The sequence below is a fragment of the Haliotis rufescens genome, unplaced genomic scaffold, assembly GCF_023055435.1.
Source record: "Haliotis rufescens isolate VD_foot unplaced genomic scaffold, xgHalRufe1.0.p SCAF_4, whole genome shotgun sequence".
Taxonomy (NCBI): domain Eukaryota; kingdom Metazoa; phylum Mollusca; class Gastropoda; order Lepetellida; family Haliotidae; genus Haliotis; species Haliotis rufescens.
The window spans coordinates 13,041,483-13,063,174 of NW_025964112.1; the positions used below are offsets into that span (position 1 = coordinate 13,041,483).

At 42.3% G+C, this 21,692-nt stretch overlaps 1 protein-coding gene across 1 annotated transcript in view; it reads left to right on the forward strand.

Moving 5' to 3' along the window:
* Positions 1-21,692, forward strand: part of LOC124111392 — a 172,263-nt gene that overhangs the window by 143,189 nt on the left and 7,382 nt on the right. The window contains exons 108-131 of the mRNA XM_048382016.1: positions 367-504; positions 1,363-1,617; positions 2,374-2,597; positions 3,328-3,489; positions 4,726-4,917; positions 5,514-5,893; positions 6,318-6,480; positions 7,232-7,420; positions 8,559-8,754; positions 9,089-9,483; positions 9,939-10,212; positions 10,518-10,745; positions 11,125-11,460; positions 11,855-12,100; positions 12,229-12,402; positions 12,767-12,937; positions 13,165-15,182; positions 15,487-15,735; positions 17,053-17,286; positions 18,270-18,440; positions 18,863-19,018; positions 19,994-20,179; positions 20,451-20,537; positions 21,069-21,397. Of these exons, the coding sequence (XP_048237973.1) occupies positions 367-504; positions 1,363-1,617; positions 2,374-2,597; positions 3,328-3,489; positions 4,726-4,917; positions 5,514-5,893; positions 6,318-6,480; positions 7,232-7,420; positions 8,559-8,754; positions 9,089-9,483; positions 9,939-10,212; positions 10,518-10,745; positions 11,125-11,460; positions 11,855-12,100; positions 12,229-12,402; positions 12,767-12,937; positions 13,165-15,182; positions 15,487-15,735; positions 17,053-17,286; positions 18,270-18,440; positions 18,863-19,018; positions 19,994-20,179; positions 20,451-20,537; positions 21,069-21,397 (7,153 nt within the window). The remainder of the gene's footprint in view (positions 1-366; positions 505-1,362; positions 1,618-2,373; positions 2,598-3,327; positions 3,490-4,725; positions 4,918-5,513; positions 5,894-6,317; positions 6,481-7,231; positions 7,421-8,558; positions 8,755-9,088; positions 9,484-9,938; positions 10,213-10,517; positions 10,746-11,124; positions 11,461-11,854; positions 12,101-12,228; positions 12,403-12,766; positions 12,938-13,164; positions 15,183-15,486; positions 15,736-17,052; positions 17,287-18,269; positions 18,441-18,862; positions 19,019-19,993; positions 20,180-20,450; positions 20,538-21,068; positions 21,398-21,692) is intronic.

The following is a 21,692-nucleotide window of genomic DNA, read 5'->3' on the forward strand; positions in this document are numbered from 1 at the left end:
GATGCCAAAATGGTTGATGATGCCATCCAGTGGCTTTTCTGTAAATATATTGTGAAAAGATCATCATGACATAAACATAAAACTACTAACATATTAAGAATAACAGTTGTTGAAAGTGTCATGATTGCAAATCCAAAATGTCTGAAACGGATGTATTCTATGCATAATTGATATTGTACATGTTTCCTCTTTTAATTAACATATGTTATTTCATGTTTAAAGGTTGATATTGAATTATGATTAGGTTTACTTAATTTAAGGACTCCATCATTTTCCCCTTAAATTTACCTTGATTCCAAGGAATCCAAACTGAAATAGTTTAGTGAATGTGTGAAGAAAGTGCTCTAACTACTTCCATTTTTCCAGGCTATTACTGTAACATGTCTATGACCATGAAGCCGTGCCCCCCGGGGTACTACTGCCCCAATGGCTCCAGCTCCCCCCTGCCCTGCCCCAAGGGACATTACTGTGGCTCCCAGAATGACTGCAACATGACAGATGCTGGTGAGAAGTGACAGCTTTCATATAACTATACAGTTCCACATGCAGTACACCAAAGACATAGTCATGATAGGATATGATCACAATATATGTTGTAGGCTAGCTTATATCCCAGGGGGAATACGGGTCAATGTACCCTCTGTATAACCACACAAGAAAGTACCATATTCGACGTAATAAGCGCCCAGGGCGCTCTCAAAATTAGAAATAGGGGGCTCTTATTAGAACATCATTTTGGTGGAAAAAAACAGAGTTGAAAGATAAATTTCGTGGTTTAAGCTGACAGCCTGAAACGTTTATGGACGACAGATATATTTTTCCAGAATTTAATTGCCCATAATTAAGGGTGCATATAACACATGAGTACGTATCATACGCGAATAAATAAGTCTTGTGTACATTGATCAATCGGAAGAGGTGCTTATTGGGATTGTTCCCTAGCCAATATATTAGCAAATATTGCCGTGTGCGCTTATTAGAGCGGGGCGCTTATTACGTCGAATACGGTATATCAACTGTATTTTGCAGTGGATAAACCTACAATGAATTCATCTTAGTCATGTTTAGCGTTTACCAGAATTTGAAAACAAATTGAGATGGGAAAGCCAGATGAACTCAAGACAACAATTTACAGAGATCAGCAATAAGTATGTTGCCATGATGACGGGTTATTTTTTATTTTTTACAGTTGTACACCTCTGTCATTGGGTACTTGGAAATTGATCAAAATTTCCTTTCAACAATAAGCTTCAACATATATATATATGTATCAGTGCAATAATCTTTAATGCGATGTTAAATGTCATTTCACCTCACCTTACTTTTAATTTGTTATGTACTAATGTGGCCATTTGTCTTCAGGTGCTATTGAGCCGAAGAAGTGCCCTCTGGGATTCAAGGAATTTGATGGATCGCCACGTCAGACCTTTGAAGACACATGTGAGCCTTGCAAACCTGGCACATATGGAGCTCACGAACATCGTGCAGTATGTGATGTTTGTAGAGCCGGAGTTGTCTGCCTTGCTGAAGCCACCACAGACAGGCCGGTGTACAATGACAGCGCACTAGCAGTCGCCATCGGTTTCCCAGCAACCAACTCTTATCCCTGTCCACCAGGTAGAGTACCCATTTTGTCTAATTTTAGTTGTCATTTGCAAGCATAAAGAAATACACATGAAGTCATGACAGAAAGAATCTATGTGTATATCTGTATAGTAAATATGTTTGTTATTTGCATGCCATGTTGGAATTGTTTGGGAAGGAAACCTCACCTCAATAGCTGTTGATATGGATAGTACAATGGATCGGGTTCGAAGGTTTCAAGGAAGGGACAACTCTCAGATTTGATCTAGGTTATTGTGCCTGATACCCATGTTTGTGGTTCGATCACCAAAGTGGAAAATGTTTGAAACCTGCATCAATTCAGGCTTTTGTCCCACATGAAGCTGACATTCCATGACATAACTGGAGCACTGTTAAAAGCGGCGTTAAACCCAACTCACTCACTCACTCACTCACTCACTCACTCACTCACTCACTCACTCACTCACTCACTCACTCACTCACTCACTCACTCACTCACTCACTTACTCACTCACTCTTGGTTTACTGGTTCATTTACAATACTGACCTCAGTTAAAGAGGGGGCGGTCGGGTAGCCTAGTGGTTAAAGTGTTCGCTCGTCACGCCGAAGACCTGGGTTCGATTCCCGACATGGGTACAATGTGTGAAGCCCATTTCTGGTGTCCCTCTCCGTGATATTGCTGGAACATTGCTAAAAGCGGCGTAAAACCATACTCACTCACTCACTCACTCAGTTAAAGAGCTATGATGTTTACTCATTCACTCAGTATTTTATTGTGAACCCCACAGGATACTTTTGCCCTGCTGGCAGCTTCGCACCGTCACCTTGCCGCCCTGGAACCTACCAACCCGATCAAGAGGCAGGAAGTGTGTACGACTGCCGAGCATGCCCAGTGAATCACTTCAACAACCTGGATGCACAGACTGGCTGCTTTGTGTGTGGAGGCGAGGCGTCCCAGGTGAACGCAGGATCCACCACCTGTGATTGTACTGGAGCTGGCCGAGACTTCCAGGTGAGACAAACATGATATCCCTCAGGTAACCAGGTGAGATAGACGTCATTCCAGGCGAGACAAATGTGACATACCTCAGATAAACAGGAGAGACAAACATATCATTCCTCAGATGAACAGGTGAGATAAACATGTCATTCCAGGTGAGACAGATGTGACATACCTCAGATAAACATGACATTCCTCAGATGAACAGGTGAGACAAGCATGATGTTCCTCAGATGAACAGGTGAGACAAACATGACATTCCTCAGATGAACAGGTGAGACAAACATGACATTCCTCAGATGAACAGGTGAGACAAACATGACATTCCTCAGATGAACAGGTGAGACAAGCATGACATTCCTCAGGTGAACAGGTGAGACAAACATGACATTCCTCAGATGAACAGGTGAGACAAACATGACGTTCCTCAGATGAACAGGTGAGACAAACATGACGTTCCTCAGATGAACAGGTGAGACAAGCATGACATTCCTCAGATGAACAGCCTTTTAGAGTGAAACTGCATAAAGCATTTGAGATTCTTCATACTGGAAGTGATATCATTAGAGCAAACAAGCTTCCATCATGTTATCAAGAGGCAAGGTCTTTTCATCTGTTTGCCCTAAAGTAAAGGTAATGGCATCAGATGCATGGTGGTTTCCATGGCCTGCAAGAAATGTCGATGAAGAGGTTACACACATGTAAACAGTGTTCTATAACAAAGGTGTATGTGCTGTTGCAGCCGAGTGACCGAACGTGCCCCTGTAAGGCTGGGTACCTGGAAGTGGACGGCCTTCAGGACTGCACCAAGCAGGTGTACGACCTGTGTGTGGAGGGGACATACAGAACACAGACCGGTCAGTGCCTCACAGAGGAACAATGGCAGACCTACTGCAGCGAAAAGGTGAGTATGGTAATAGAGATTGGATCGACCATGGACATCTAAATTGATCTGGGTCTAGTTCCACCAAACAGTTTCACATAGTGTTTGTATTGTGGAACAGGGTACCATTGTACAAAACAACCTTAGCGCTACCACTGTCGCAAGTCAATGTTAAGGTATTGGAGTTACGATCACCTTAGCGGTAAGATTGCTTTGTACAGCGGCACCCTGGTCCCAGGTCAGATTAAACATTTTAGTGACTGTTGACATTACTATGTGAAACAATTCATATAGGGGATTGTGTGAGTGTGTATAGGTTTCTTTGTTTATGAAGAAACAGATGCAGAAATAAGTTTTGTGTGTTTGTTTGGTTTTTGACAATGCACTCAGTAACAATCCAAATATATGACTGGCCTGTCAATAGTAGATTCTGGGTCAGGTATTTCAGTGATTGTTGTTTTGAGAAACAATCCACACTGTCGAGGTATGATAACCCACCTTTGACCAAATCACTGGGCCTGACCACCCAATCTTACAACCAGCAGAATCTCCTGGAATAACATGAAATATGGTCAGGAGTATATTGAGATATATAGTGGACAATGACCTCCCCAGCTACAATTCCACACCTTTACATAGCACCATATTTCCCTCTGAGGGTGACAAGGGTGACAGTTGTCTCAGGTGTGGCAATTTGGAGTGCAGAGTTGCGGCCCTTATTCACACCAGAATGTGATGATCATGAGTCCCAGAATACCCCTGCACCTATGTATAATGTATTTCTATCTGCATTGAATATCTACTCACCGCCAAAAGAAACACGGACTATAGAAACATATAGAGAAGTATGTACATTAAGAAGAGATGTTTCCAATGTGTACCAATTAATGACAAACCTACAATCATCCAGGTGTCACCACAGAGTGACTTTATTCTTATCACGATATTTCACTTGATTACCAAACTTCACACGCTAATCCTTCACAAGACAAATGGTGCATCTTGAGTCATGGATCTATGTCGTCCCATGTGATGCGTTTCGTGAGCGTCAGTTCACACAACATACCAGTTGGTTTGTGCATCGAACCAATCTAATATCTCTTGAATATGAGTAAGTCTTCCTATATTAACCAACATGTATAGTATTCGCTTTTCTTGTGGCGGTGAGTATATATTTCTTTGGTAGGCTTGATAGTTGTATGTAGTACAGAAGACAAGTGTATTTTGACACACCCTCAATGAATGGTCCTGCTGTAGGTGTGTGATGGTGTGACGAGCTACCGTGGCTTTGATAAGAGCCTTGGACTGTGCCTGTGTCAGTCTGATGACCTCGAGGTCCTGTGCAACCTGGAGTGTCGGCGAGCTCAGCGCACCAGGATCAAGTTCATTTGTGCAGAAAAACCACTGGAGACCCACATAGAGATAAGGAGCACGAACGGAACTTTAATGGTAAGAAGCTCTCAATATTCCACAGCACTCATAGACATTGCTTCACATTTGATTGAGAAAAGTCTACACACAGGCATGAACTTTTGTTACACCATCCATTTCTTACAAGGTGACTCAACAATGTGGAAAAAATATATTTATGACTTCTAAGGCTAAAAAAATAATAGTCTTGGTTCTCAGGCACCGCCTGCATCATCATAAAGTTCTGTCGCACATTTCATTTGATTTCCATTTTTTTTAAAAACAATTAAAAATCCTAAGAGTGATACTAAAAAACAATGTGATCCAATATAGCACACAGTTACTTCCCTTTACATGAACACTGCTTTACTGTGCAGCTCATGTTATGGTCATGGCAGCAATAGGAGTTTGTATGCTTGTTTTTGTTGGCCCTTTCCCAGGTTGATGGAACACAACTGTTTATTTGGTTACATACTAGTTTGAACAAGCTAAAAATATGAAAAAACACCACACACCCGCACTATATTTTCGAAAGATATTGCCCGAGAACCAATTCTTTTCTTTTTTTTAAGCCTAATATGAATCCAGGAAATGCTAGTGACTTAATGATTATCACAATTATGTTTTTTTTCCAGAGCCAGATTCCATCGAAGAACATGCTGACAGCCATTAACACCCGGAATGCCATCACAGAAGACGAATGTGAGAACCTTGATGGTTCCGAGATTACCATTCATGTCTGCGAAATGAGTGAAAATGGTTTCCTGGGTGTATACGAACCCGACCCTGTGCAGCTTTACAACTGGGTGGACGGCCACACCAAGGGAGACTACACCGGCAACATCACCCTGGACACTGACTACTCCTCCGCCATACTTGGACGTAGACGTCTGCTCGCGGCCTCCTCTGTCAACAGCTCACTGTTCACTGGCGTTTCCAACCCAACTGTCTGTCTGACCTATGGAGAGATCATGTTCTTCTATGTGACCAATGACCACTACCCAGTTTATGACAGGTAGGAACGACTTAATCTTTCTATTTATTAATACCCTGTACTCTTCCCCAACAAACCTCCTAAGAACAATTTATTTTGAAAAAAAACAAACAAGTTATTTACAGTTAATCCCTTTGATGACCTCAGCTCCTGTCTTATTTTCTACCATGATAAATTCAAACACAATTTGTAAATCATATAGTTCTTTTGTTTTTTTTACCAACTTGTTTCCTGCGCAATGTTTTACAATAATATGAGACTGAATGGTGATTTATGATCTTATATGCAACTAGTATGGGTTTCCTTGTTTCAATCTCTGCGTGAAATAACAATTTTTGGTTGCGATATTGTGCATCCTAGATTTGCCAAGATAACCGAAATACTGTTCAAAGTGGTGTTAAACTAACCTCGCTCGCTCACTCACTCACTCACTCACTCATTACAGGAATAACCTCTACAACACCAACTCTGACTTTGACTACGGAGGTTTCCGAGCCCTGATCGAAGCCCAGGCTCAACTTTCGACAGCAACAACCCTTTTTGCATACAAGTTCACTGAGCCTGGAGTATATGTCTTCTACCTCAGCTCCAACACAGACAAGAAAATGGTGAGTACAGTAAATACAATGAAACAGCAGATTCTCTTCCCAGTTCTTCAGAGGGCAGTGGGGTGGCCTAGTGGTTAAATTGTTGGTTTATAAAACCAAAAACATGGTTTGGCTTTACCACATGCAGGCAATTTGTGAGGTCTTTTTGGGTGTCCACCTGCTGTGATATAGCTAAACGCTGTGAAAATCCCTGTTCACCCCACCAAACCATCCATTAACTTCCCTCCAATAACCTCCCTCCATAAATCCACTCACTCACTCACTCCTTCCCATCCTCCATTTGTCTTCTGTATCATTATCCTCATCAATGCCATGCTAGTTTAATGAGAGAGCTCATTTGAGGACAGTGATTATGTGGTCAAGTTTTAAGTATTTGTACATTTAGTTTGATAGTTTATATGTTTCAATACTGTACACTACAGACCCTTACAATTATACAAGCCCCACCAACATCTCCCCCAATTTGTGTCCCAGCTCATTGTGTGACCATAACCAACTGGTGATGATTTTACTCATGCTATCAAGCACTGATTTGCTTGGCCAAGGCTTGAATGTTTACGGACTACTGTGATAAAGTTGGAATATTGCTAACTGTAGCTTAACACGTGTTTCAAATTTAATAATTAATTTTATATTGCATTAACTTATTAATTGGTGTACGTATTATGGGAGACCTTGACACAAACAGGCATGTGAGCATATTCTTGTATTTCCTGTTTTGTAATGCTCCCTGCATTGGTTTCCTCTCCAGTACATCCGTGTAATGGCCAAGGACGCTCAGTGCACTGAGGATGGTCCCTACTTCCCGACCACGTCCCGATACATCATCCAGAATGGCATCTCAGTGTCACAAGACATCCTGAAGGCTCCTGATTGGACAATCATCTTCATCTTGCTCGGAGCAGCATTCCTAGTCATGGTGCTCATGGTCATACTACTGGTAAGAAAACTAGTTAAGATGTGAAATTTGAAAAGGTTAGTGTACCTGTGAGGATAGAGAAATCTTTGTACCCAAAGGGAATTAGTTTAAATACCACTGGTTTGTAAAGATGAGTGTCCCTGTGAGAGATATAGAATCTAGATACCCCCAGAAAATGTTGTGCACAACTGTGAAACACTTGTGGATCCTGTCAGAAAGAAAACCAACCTACCAGAGCGTTAAGGGGATCGTAACTGCCACACCTTAACATAGACTTACGATAGTCGTAGCACTTACGTTGTTTTGTACAACAGCACCCAGATACAAAAGCAATAATCCCGAACCCATTATTTGTTCATCCTGAAATTTGTTGAACTGGATGAATGAACAGTACAGTCTGGATTATCAGGTTTTCACAGGTCATCCAAACTGGGCTTCATATTTAATGGTATAAATGATACATTGATAGATGCATATGGACAATTTTAGTGTTTTTACCTGTTTGGTATTTGATATTTGATCTGTCTTTTGGTGACAGGGTTTTATAACCAATTTCCTGTTCTCGTTCTATATGATAGAAATATGGGTGTTGCATTGGTAGTTCCACAGGGTCATTTCTAGATTATGCTATGTGGAAATGAGAATAGGAACTAGCTGTCTGCTCTGGTCTTTTCCATACCCAATCACAATAAGAGGTGACTCATGTTACGAGGTGATTTTCAAATTGAAATGTAAAGGTTCACCCAGAAAATGGTACTTACAGAACTAAATCGCGAAATCAGGAAACGAGCACACAAGATCAATGAATTATCAATAAATTGTATTCACACATAGGTTAAGGTTAATACTATCATAACATTCAATACAATCAGTCAAATAAGTAGTGGCAGCAATGGGTAACAGGCCCTCGAATTAATGACGTGCACTCATGAATGTCAAGTATTTCACCACAGTTGAATGCCTTGAAACAGGCCTGTCTCCATTCTTGAATATAGAATACTTTGTTGGAATCTACCAGGAATTTTGTTTATGTCACTGTAGGTATCTAATCAGCTCTTATTGCAAGTATACAACATGCAAGTCAGGTCGAAAAAGTATTTCTGCAGGTATCTGTGCCCCATTTGTTCCAATCCTGATCACATGATATTGTTCTCTGCAGGTTCTCTTCAGGAAATATGGTTGGACAAAGACATCCTACCTCTTCCCCTTCTATCGACATCTGGCTCAGCGCTTCAACTTCGACGACTACGCCAGCAAGGGCTCCACTGTTCATCCCGTGAAGAAGTACCACCGAAACTTCCAGGCTCTGACGTGTGCTCAGCCAGACATGGGCTCACATGCAGCCATCTTAGATGGTAGGAACATACTTAGCAACTTCTGATTAACGTTGTTTAGATGATATCTAGGCAAAGATAAAATATTTAATAACCATGGATAATTGCACAAGCTTCAGGACAAAGCTCTGTCACTCTTTCAGCACTCATTATTACATTAGAATTCACAAGTTCTTAAGTCCTGATGCTTAATCCGACTGAAATTGCAATAATTAAATATTTTGACAAAGTAAGTTCATTAATGATACGTGGGTAAAACACTGTTTCTCTGTTTCAAGCTCTTGGTTTTCTGTTTTATACTTTGAGGGTAATGGGAGAATAATTACAAATAAAGTACTTTATGACCTAATTTTAGCTTCAGCAGTGGAAGTGAAGAATGATGAATTCTGGGACTATGACAGACAGGTTGACCTGGAATCATTCAATGTGAAAACGCTCTACGACACCCTGTCAAAACAGTCAAGAAGTGTCACTCAGACAATTGGCAAACACAAGGATGAGATGAAACAGTCCTACCAAAGAATGGCCAATCAGAGCGAATCTCTCAAAGGCTTGTGGGCTGCCAAGATGAACCTGTCAGGCAAATGTAGTCTGGCGACACAGGAAGATCTAGCCAGCTATGAGACCAAGCTGGAAGACTTGGAGATTGAGCTTGAGAGGAGGAAGGAAGTCGGCAGACGCTTTGCTGCCATCTTGGAACAGCAGACGACACTCATGACAGATGATGAGAAAGGGAGGGAAAACCACCAGGTAATAAACTTGCTGCAAAAGTCTTTTGGCAAAGAAAACATAAATTTTGTACCCAAAAGTGTGCAATTTAAAGGATGTTAATGATGTTATTGTCACTTATGTTTTCTTATATCAACATTACATGGGCATTTTAACATGTACTTGCCACAGATGGTACCTATTCACTGTGTATTCAGTCCTCTGCCTTTAATGTTTTACTCAAATAGGTATGTGTGACTATGAGCAAATATGTCTTACTTATCTAGAATATATACTTCATAGAGGGTTTTTAGGTTCTTAGGGTGGATATGGTATACTGTAAATCACAGAACTCATGCATCACCAAAATAATGGTATTGCCAACCCCAAGGTTTAGATGTGTCATGAAGTTAATAAGAGGTGACCAACTTTCGAATTTTACTCATGCTCATGATTAAAATTACCTCGTCAGCTAATTCTACCAAACTTTTCCATAGGTGAATTACCAAGCGTGTCTGAGGGAGGGTACTCGTGTCCTGATGGATCACGCCAGCAGGATACAGAAGGGGCACCAGCAGGGAGATGGGGAGACAATGGAAGAGCTGCACAATGCAGTGGACAAGAGAGTCACTCTGTTGCTGCAGAAGATGTCAACTGAGGTCCGTGCAGAATGTCAGAGAATCGGAGCCTGGGGCATTCTGGGACAGGGAACTGGTGGACAGATTGTACAGTCAGGATCCCAGGAGCCTATGAACAGGAATGCGCTGATTGGTCAGTTGAAATTATATGTTATCATATATTCATGTGTTGCAAACAAAAGATGATTGTTTTGGTCTTTTGGACGAAATGCTGTTACTGGTAAATTGAATGATAAGATATTGTTGCTATGGTTTCTTCAGGTTGCCTTCTATTTCAGTGGTTGATGTTTGTGTGCTTTTAGCCAAGAGATATTTTCAGGTTTTGTGATGCATGGTTTCATGTGCGATTTATGAAGAAGTTGTTTTGCTTTCCAACATCTCAATGTCAATAAAATTTTGTTTTGGTTCTAGTTCTTTTTAAATATTTTTTTATTCTAGGGTCTAACCATTCCATCAAGGCCTCAAACCTTCTTCAGTTTGACTCCAAGACTGGTTTGATCCGTCCCAAGCCTGGTACACGCATGCTGTTGGCGGATGGCACTGTGATGGAGATCCCACCAGACTACTTCATGCATCCACAGACTGGTCGTGTCCTGCCCATACAGGGCAATGTTGCATACGACCCAATCACAACAAGACTCGTCTTTGTGGTCGATTCAGCCACTGGTAAGATGATCCTTGTAACAAACGGAAAACAAACACATGATGATAACATGTTTTCCCGACACAGGAAAACTATATCATTTATCTCCAAGTGTTTTCGACAAAGGAAGAAAAAATAAAAATGACATAAGAAAAACAAAACAAATTCAACCTGATCAGTGAGAAAATCATGTCATGAAGAGATGATAAAAAAAATAGTTTGTCTTGTAGAAAATTGCTTGGGATATGATGGATAGTTCTCTAACAGATCACAATTCAAATACAAATGTAGCAGAAAAGGGGTCAAAGATAACATAAGTCAGCAGGACTATAATTGTTTCAATAACTGAAATATGTGGTTGTGTGCTAGCTAACAAGTTTGTCCACTGTTTCTGATCTTCAGGTGAATCTGCCCGATCAGAGGAGCCATACATCCCATACTTGCCCTACCCAACCAACCCGCACACTGGCGAACCTGTCAAGACCAAACTGCAGCCAATCGAGAACAAGAGTGACCTTCGACATGGAGCAGCCATCTCTGACCCAGCCTGTGGTCTCAAGGTGCCCATACTGGGCATGACCATTCATCCCAAGACTGGGCTGGTGCTCCCCATTGGTGGAATCCACACAGATCCAGTCACGGGTCTGCCAATCCCCATCGAGATTGGGTCCATCATGGTGGACCCCAATGGAGGACAACCAGTACCTATCCTCTCAGTTGCCATTGACCAAGAAACAGGTAGATTTTAGTTCTGTAATATACTCTGCTTTGATTTTAGAGCAGAAAAGGTGGTAAAAATGTGCGACATGGCTGGTGGTGTGTCATCTTGGTTGAGTGTGATTATTGCTAATTCTAGGAACCATTACCTTGCCTTCCCCTACACAATTACTAACAGGCTGCCATGAAGTTTGCTGTTCACTCCAAAACAATAGCTTTTAATACCTACTGACCCTATCTTGTATAATGTTGCAGTTTGGTCAAAAAAAGTTTGATTAAAAAGGTAACATGTCTTGACAGATACAGTATCGCCGCAAATACAAGGTTTCAATAAAGCTACATTGACAGAATTGATGTCACCCTAATGAAGCATATATGAGTCATTTCATCACTAATGTGATCATTGTCACTGCAGGAGTGGTTGTACCTGTTGGAGGAACGAAGTCGGGGGATCATGGAGAAATTCCCATCATACCCGGGGACTCGTTTGTCGACTCCCTCAGTGGGAAGCTTGTGCGGATCCATAGCGGCTACCTGCGTGATGTGGTGGTGCTGCCCTCTGCTGGCGGCTATCAGTCACTACTGGATTCAAGCGTGTTGGCCATCGAGGCTCGTGTGCAGGATGTGCTGCAGGAATACAAGGATGCTGTGTATGCTGCAGGTAGGACAATATTACATTGTAATCCTGGGATAAGGAAGAGGGAATTATTCCTTGCAAGTCGTACACTTACATTCCACATTGTGACATAGTCATCTGTCCTGTGTTTGATGACACCGGTTCTGTTGCAGGACAGGAGAACAGCAACGTCAGTGTCCGCCATGAGGAAGCAGCTCTGGAGTCCGCTGTGAAGGAGCTGGACAGAGCCAGAAACAGAATGAAGTCTCATCTCCTGAGAACTCAACATGATGTCACACGTCGCATGGAAAAGGCAACCATCTTGGCAGCTACAGGGGGATGTCCTGGTAAGTCAAACTCCAAAGTTTGACTGATAGAATTGTTACACAATTTGTAATGATTGAATATATGTTTCTGCAAAAAGTCCCAAAATGACTGTGTTTTACTCGCACATATTTATTTAAAGAGTAAATGAGTAAATTGGCTTTGATGCTTTGATAAGTTATTAAGTTTTATCACAGTGTTAATGCTTAATGTTGGAGGAGAGCCCATATTGATTCAGATCCTTGATCAGTTTGGTGAAACACAATATTTGGGTGAAACTGGTGTAGAGGCAATGACCACCAGTCCCTGGCTCCCCTTGGCCACCCATGTCCCCTTTATAAAGAATATAATAAGTGTTGGTTGATTGCTGCATTTCCACCTCGGCAGGTATGTACGAGTTCTCCAAGACAGGGCAGCTACTTCCTATCCTGATAGGTACAACAATGATGGACCCTGCAGGCTCTAACCACCGAGTTCCAATACTTGGTGCCTCAAAACAACAACAGACAGGCAGAGTTATTCCCCTTGGAGGCACAATGGAGGACCCTGAAGGTGGAGGTGAGAAATTTGAATATTGTGGAACCTGGCTTGTTTAAAACCGATTTTTGTTAAAGATGACATAAGGTGTTCTTCATTTTAGTTAACCATACTTGAAGTTTATGAAGTGAACCAATCCTTATGTTGTGAACCATTATAAATAATGGAGATATTTTTGCATTCTCTGTTAAATCATAGGTTTATTTATGCAGAGACGTTATTTATGAAATTGCTTCTGTAACTCGTAGGTCTCGTCCCAATCAACATCGGCAGGAAAGCAGTGGATCCTGTCACAGGGGACCTGAGTCCTGTCATTGGTGTAAGAGTAAACCCTGAAAACAAGATGGTGATTCCTGTTACCCTGGCAACAGGAGGCCACAGGAAAAAGAAACCACCTCCCGGTGCCCTTTCCCTGTTAGAGGAGGAGATCATAGCAAGACGTGGCTACTGGAGGAGGCAGCGACAGAAGGAACATGAACTCACTCAGAAGGAACATACACTGACTCAGCAACTCATGTTTGAATTGAACACAGTGTCTACTAAACACCTACAACGAGTCCTAGAAGATGTTGATGCGCTTTCACATCAACTCAATGAGAATGCCAAACGTGAGGTTCAGCGTCGTGGAGCATCACAGCAAGACTACTCCACGGTCATTCCATCTGAAATCATCAGCATCCTGACAGAGGCTGACAGTTTAGAACGAGAACACGAAGAGGCTCATGTCGTGGCCCATGTGAAATACACAGACACAGTTCGAAAGTTCTTCACCAAACTGCAGCAGGAGGAGAAGAGATACAGAGACAGGATGGATGATCTGGATGGTGCCATGAATCCTGAGGCAGAGGCTACAGCTCTCCAGCGCTACCACCAAGGGAAGGCCCGACTACAGGGTGAACTGCGGGACCAGATCACCAGCAAGCTAGAAGGTCTGGATGAGGAACACTCCTCTCTGGAGTATGCCAGACAGAGGTCGGAGCTCTGCTGTGAAGAGGCCAAGGTTGTGATCACACGGAGTGCCCTGCTGGCCGGGGACTATGACTCCCAGCTGAGCGGCGTGTATGGAGACTCAGATGAGACATCTAGTGACTCAGAACTGATCCCTCTCATCAGGCAGCTTATAGCCATGTTGGAATCTGGAGGCCCTTTCTACCTGTCCCCAGAACTCCTCAATCTCATTAAGGTTGGAGCCGGAGGATCAAATACCAACATTACAAATGTCAACTTTAATCAAGGAGCAGCTGTCACTGGTGGTCAAGGTCAAGGACAACGACAAGGTGGACAAGGACAAGGTGGACAAGGACAACCTCAGCATCCAGGTCGTGTTCAGTCACAGCTTGTGAAGAGTTCTGCTGGAACCTCCAGTGGGGACACTCAGAGTGATTCATCCATTGTGGCTGTGATTGGTGACCCCAGCAAACTGAAGAGCTCTGGAAACCTTAGCGAGGAGGAGAAGAGACAACAGGAAAAATATCTCTTTGAGAAACAAGCTTATGAGGCAGCTCAGCTAGAAAACAAACTCAAAACAGAGGAAATTGACAGACTGAACCAACTTCTGGATGAATATGACCAGAAGAAACAGGACATGCTTGATGAAGTATCAGAGAACCTCCAGAAGAAGATGTCACAAGTTAAATCTGACCATGACAAAGAAAGACTTATTATTGACCATGCTGGCAACACACAGAAGCTCAGTGACTCATTTGACAAATCCAAGCAGCAAGAGCTGGCCAACCTAAAGAAGAAACTGGCTGATCTTAGAAGACAGCGGAAGAAAGATCTCTACCGACAGCACATGATGGAAGCCAAGAACCAAGGCATACCTTCGGAGAGTGTCCCAGCCCAGCATGTCAAGTCCTTCGAGGACATGGTGAAGGAAATGATGCAAACTCAGCGAGAACAGGAACAAGTGAGGGCGGAGCTACAGAAGGCCACAGCTGCCAAAGCTGATGAGGAGGAACCTCTCATGGATGATGAGTTTGAAAAGTGGGTCAGCTCGCTTGACTTGACCCAGGAACAGAAGGATGCCTTGTTGAAGTCATTCAGGGAGGGGAAGACAAATCTTAACCAAGCAGCCAAGTCTCTCTTTGACAAGCTGCATCACAGAAAGGGTCGGGAACAAGTGCGTCAGCTGAGTGAAGAGGAGCTCAAAGATCTGTCCGAGGAGGAGAGGAAACAACACCTGCAAGCTATTGAATCTCAGAACGAGGCTGACAGACTTCGAGAAGAAGCTGCTCTACTCAAGGCTTGGAAAAAATATGAAAAGGTTTGTATGTTGAACAGTGTAGTGCAGAAATTACCAACATGTAGGAACTGTTGAAATTACTTCATCTTAATTTGTTGGAAAATTTCAGGTCCAACTTTAAGATGAACTTGAATTTTTGTTATCTGCATTTGTTATAAATATACTTTAAAATCAGTTGTCAGTTAATTAATGTCAGCAAGATCAACATCTTGTCTGTCTTGAACTCAGGTTGTCATTGCTTACATTAATTAAAGACTACAAGAATAGTGTTTAATATCTTATATGTAATATTACTATTACTATAAGGTTGACCATTGCTATTCAGGATCAGCAACAGAAAGTCCAGGAGCAGGCTCTTCGAGAGATGCTGAAGAACTCCACTACAACTGAGCGTGACAGAATAATGTCCCAGTTCCATGATGAAGTCCACCGCATGGAGGCCAAGCACCAAGACCAGCGCAGTGGTGCCAATGACAAGCTGATGGCCAAGATTGCCGCACGGAAGCGCATGAGAGAGCAACTCACCAAGGACCAGGCAGTGGCCTCCGAACTGGACAGGATCACCAAAGCTCATGTACGATTTCACACTGCTTCTTGGGAATACTTTAAGAAAATCTATTACGTTCTGATTAAGAAATAATTCGGTATGATGTCACCATCTGTCATAAGTTTGTAATTGGTTCATCTGGACATGATCACCTGTTTTTGACTGCTTCTTGAACGACAGTCAAGAAATGATAAACCCTGAGTGTTTAACAGGCAACTTTGTTGTACGATTCCCAGGGAGGCGAGAGTGCATTTGGAATGCAGACTCATCTGTTGACGTGGTAAATGATGTCATACGTTTTGAGCATATGTGGTGTTTCATATGGGGTCTGACCCGTGAAGATTCCGGGGTAGAATAGGTCTTCAGCAATCCATGCTTGTCGTAAAAGGCGACTATGCTTGTCGTTAAAGGCGACTAACGGGATCGGGTGGTCAGGCTCGCTGACTTGGTTGATACATATCATCGATCCCAATTGCGTGGATCGATGCTCATGATATCAATCACTGGATTGTCTGGTCCAGAGTTGATTATTTACAGACTGCCGTCATATAGCTGGAATATTGCTGAGTGCGGCGTTAAACAACAAACCAAATCATATGTGGTCTTCTGTTGTTATTATTACATACTGAATAAAAAGCCTTACTAGTGTCAGGAATTGGGAAGGAAATCACCATCAATAATATCGGTTATGATTGGTTTTCAGCTACAGTTGGTTACAAATATTTGTTGGTTTCCAAAGTGTCTGCTATTGTTATGATTTCCTGTTGTATGAATCACATTTATGAAGAGAACATGGCCACACCTATCAGGTACTCAAGCTGTATGGACTAACATGTCATGTGAGCTTAGTTGCTAGGGTTGATTTAATGTCAGGTGTAATTTTACAGCAGTCAATGTCCCAAAGTTGACACAATTTATGGATAACATCTTCTTTACTTACTGTAAAGGCGACGCTTCAGTATAGATCCTTATACCGTTGTTAAGGAAGACTGTCTTGCTTGTATAAGGATCTATACTGATATGTCGCCTTAACAGTAATTTAAGAAGTTGTTATCTATAAAATGTGTCTACTTTGTCATCCGTCAACTTCTATGTAATTCCTATCAAACAGTTCAGTCAATGTCCCATCGTGACATATGACCATTAATCTAGAGAACGTGGCAGCAGGGTATCCCTGATTAAAGTGTTAGCTGGAAAGCATGGATTTGAATCCCAAAATGGCTGAAATATGTGAAAGCTTGGTGTCCTTTGGTGTGTCATTGTTAGAGTAGGGCTAAAAGTGTCATGAATGGTCACCTTGTCACTCACTCACTTTTACTGAAGAAAGCTTTCCTCACTGTCCAGGTGTCTGGTGGCAATGCTGCTGCTGCTGAGGTGATTACAGCCGTCAGTGACAAACTGAATGGTGATGAGATGACGTTAGAGCAGCAGAGTCTGATTGATGGTCAGATGGAGAAACAGGCAGCGCTGGAGACTCAACAGCGAGACGAGGACCGCAAGATGAACAACGCCCTTGATGATGACAAGTACCATGACTCAAAGAACATGGATCACCAGATTGATGTGCAGAAGAAATTGGTGAGTTGTGATTAATCCCTTTGTATCATCTTCTGTTTGGGGAACAAAATACATCCTTATTTTAACTTGTTAATTGAAAGTTGAACACAACAGTAGTCTCAGGAGCACATGTGATTTACCTGGAACTGAAACTGCTGTCTTGCTTGCCTGTGATTTGTTGATTATATATGCACTTAATGTCACATTCCTTTATTACTAAGAAACATGAAGTTGCCTGACGAGTTGATGTGTTACATGTGTCATTGTGCCGTATAGCGATGATTGTTGCTATACTGAACAGAGGCATCTTTCTAAAACTTTCAATCACTTTTGATCCCCCGGCCAAATACACATGGTAATGTTAATCCCTGCATAGAAAAAAATGCCTAGCAGAATAGGAAATGTCATTGAAATGGTTAATTATCATGTCTAGCGATGTTTTATCGCAATTTTCACATTTTCATGCTGTTTTTGACACCACTTAGCCTTATATTCGAATATGGAGGTAGGTGTCATTTCCAGAGCAGAACTGAAAAAATATTCAATATGTCTCATCCAAACTTGCTATTTATAGATTTTTTTTAAATTTTATTTTTTCCGTTTCCTTGGCAACAAGTTGGACTTTGACTGTGCTCATATTGGTGTGTCCATAACATAGAAATACAAAGTTCCAAATCCCAAATCCATGGTATTGTTTTAATAGCTCAGTAACAACTCTCGCATACGGACAGACAGATTAGATAGAAATTCTAAAATCAAGAACTTACTGTTACAGTCAGATGATTTGTTCTTTCGAATTTGTGGGGGATTTGTCGTTTTCTGATGACTCTTGTTCTTCACAGTTTTTGATGGCTTGTAAGTTCAAGAAGAATGACTGTCAAAGCATTTAGACTTACTCTGTTTACAAAGATCTCTCTCTTGATCTCTCTCTTGATCTCTCTCTCTCTCTCTCCGACCTCACCCCTCTTCACTCACTCACCCACTGCTTGTTGTGTGTGTTGCAGGCACTGGATGCCCTGAAGGACAAGCATGAGAGGGAGCTGGCTGTGAATGGTGGCAGTCTGTCCGAGGCTGAGATGCAGAAACTACTGGGCAAACACCGCAAGGAACAGGAAGCCATCGAGCGCAACCTTGAGTCTGAGCGGGACAGACAGAAGAAGGCATTAATGGACAAGGTTGGTAGTGCAGGCTATTAGGTGGAGTAGGAACCTAAATTGGATGTGTTCTTTATTTTTGTGTGTCACATGTACCTTTTTGTGAGAAGTATAGCCTTCAAAATTATGCTTGTCATCATGACTGTGATAGTGAATAGCAACACTGTGGACACATGAAATGCACAATGACTTTCAAATCACCCAAAGGTCAGTGTGGGACGAAGTAACTGCTATTCCTATCAAGTTTGATTCAAGTCATTAATTTGAACATCAGCTAACTCAAATTTTATGATGTGTCTCAATCCACGGTTAATGGATAGCTTAATTACATCGAGACAATGCCTGTAATTGGTGTCTCTCCCTGGATCTCCCTCTTTCACTGACATTCTTAATGCAAGTTTTCCAGTCAGACCTTGCTCTGTTCATGGTTTGTTTGTGCCCAGATTGCCCTGCGTCGACAGCAGAAGATGCAGCAGCTGCAGAAGAAGCATGACCTGGAGATGTCGGAGGAGCTTGTGCGGCAACAGCAGGACAGAGACAAACTCAATGAGATCATCGCCAAGGATGTCGAGGGACGTGCCCTCAAGGACTCAATGAAGGTGACATTCTTATCATGCATCTCTTAGTGAACAAACAGCATGAGCAGGATATTAGTACAGAGATATTTGGTATATGTGAGCTTCAGTAGATAGGGTAGTGAACCACAATGTTAAAAAATCTGAAATCCTTTCTACCACTTGTATTCATATGTGTCTTCACGGGGCACAGGTGGCCCTATCGTCCAAGGTGATGAAATTTGCTTATTTCTCCTAGCATGACAGAACCCTATGATCATGTGTTTAAATCCCTGATTCGCCCTGATTATAATTGTTGGTTTGTCAGTGACCAGTGTTTGAAATATAATAAATTCCCAGGCTGCCATGAGGACCCATAGACTATAGAACCTGCAGGCACTGACAGGCATTTGAAAAAATGCAGCTTATTTTGACAAACTTATTGATAAACAAATTTACTGCAGGCCATAAGGACCCATACAAATTTAGACTACCGTATTCGACGTAATAAGCGCCCAGGGCTTTATGCTGACAGCCTGAAATGTTTATATACGAGAGATATATTTTTCCAGAATTTGATTGCCCATAATTAAGGGTGCATATAACACACGAGTGCATAGTATACGCGAATAAATAAGTATTGTGTATATTGATCAATCGGAAAGGGTGCAAATTAGGATTGTTCACAAGCCAATATATAAGCAAATATCGCCGTGGGCGCTTATTAGAGCGGGGCGCTTATTACGTCGAATACGGTATTTGCCCAACACGAGTTCTACCACCCACAGGCCTATGGGCAGGTGCTTATTTTGGTCACTGTTTGTCAGCACTATACCTGTCCTCATGGGTTTTCACCAAAGTCATGAATGGTTTTGGGTTTCCTCTTACATAAGAAATACTGAAATACTGTTAAGAGTGGTGTTCACCCCACCTCATCATTCTTTACATCAAACAAGTGAAACATTTCCGTTTAATAATCTGTGAATGATTTTCCACATGATAAGGGAGTGTTGTGTTCAGGGCAAGGACGGCCATGTGGCCGAGAACATGATCTACACAGTGCTGAGACAGAGGCACATGAAGGAGGCCATCCACCTGGAGGAACAGCTGGCCCGGGAGCGAGACGCCGCACTGAAACGTGCCCTGGTGGAGGTCCAGGAAACTAGACAGGCCGAGAGAGACAAACTCACATCAGCATTTGAACAGGTAGTGTAGACTAGCACATCGTCACTGAAATATTGTTATGTATGAGGGAATACTTTGAGGGAACCCTCATATAAAGAACCCTCAAGTCTAATAATTTCTGAGAACTGAGAAAGAGATGAAAATGGAATAGGAGTGATTTATGATATATTTGCTCAGGATCTGTAAGAGATATGAGAGGTCCAGTACAAGTAGAAGTGTGACATTTTCAAGTAGGTGTATCTGTTATTCAGATCTGATCTTTTCATTAGTGAGTTGTATTTTGTTGCTTCAGGAGCTGATGGACCTTGTGGCCAATGCTGGGTCCATGTCTCATGCTGAACTGGCCCTGAAGAAGCAGCAGCTCCAGAAACAACAGGAGGTGAGTCATGTTGGGACAGGGTAGGATCTGCACCCTAACCTATGAATTGTGTATCTTGTGTGGATGCATGTGTGGTGAATATTCCCCTTGTCAGTTCAAGCAAACTCAGTCCGGGGCCCACTTGCACAAAGCGATCTTAGCGCAAAGACTATTGTAACCATATGTTAAAATATGGGAGTTACGATCATCTTAGCGCTTATATCGCTTTGTGCAAGTGGGTCCTGGACAATAAACACCAAGTCTATGTTAAGGTATGGGAGTTTACGATAACCTTAGCGCTAAGATTGCTTTGCACAATGGCACCCTGGAGACTTTAAACCTATTCTTCAGCACACCTGTAGAATATACAGCTACTCTTCCCTCACATCTGAGCAACCACTCACATCTTAGGAATAGATCTGCATTCGCTCACCCTCAGCATGCATCATATACCTCCACACGAATAAAATGCATCTTCTCTGCCATTAAGATCTAAAGAATATGTCTTCCTCCTGCTTGAGACCACTGTTAGATACATATGAATATTTCCAGAAACAACTTGAGGACTTTGACCAGCTGACAGTGACACTGTCAAGTCAGGCGGAGAAGCAGATGACGCCCCAGCTGGAGGTGCAGCAGACCCACGCCCGGCTGTCCCTGAAGGAGAAGCAGCTGGGAGACCTGGCCGATGCCATGAGGAAGTATTCCCCCACTGAGGCCCTCACCAAGCAGTATGAGGCCGAGGCACGCAAGGCTGCAGAGGAAGCCCGGAAGTACAAGGAGGACGTGATGAAGAAGATGCAAGCAGAGTTGGAGAGGAGGAAGAGAGAGCAGAAGGAACGTGAGGAAGAACGCAAAAGCAAGATTCTCAATCAGCTTCAGTAAGTTGTGATGTTTCTGCCTGCATTTTTTGTGTATATACTTTGTTTGTAATTGTTTCTACTTTGTGTAAGCATTATGATTTGATTAAGAAACGGGATGCATTTCTTATTGGAAAATAAATGGTGAATAAAAGAACCATCTCAGGACAGAACAGGGTTTCGTCAACCTGTGGTTCAAGTAAGATGCAACTAAAATGTTGACTGGATGGTCACAACGAGATTGGTAGGGAGTTAACAATATGAGAGACTCTGGTTGTTGATTCATTATCATTATGTTGGGGCAGTAGGTTAGCCT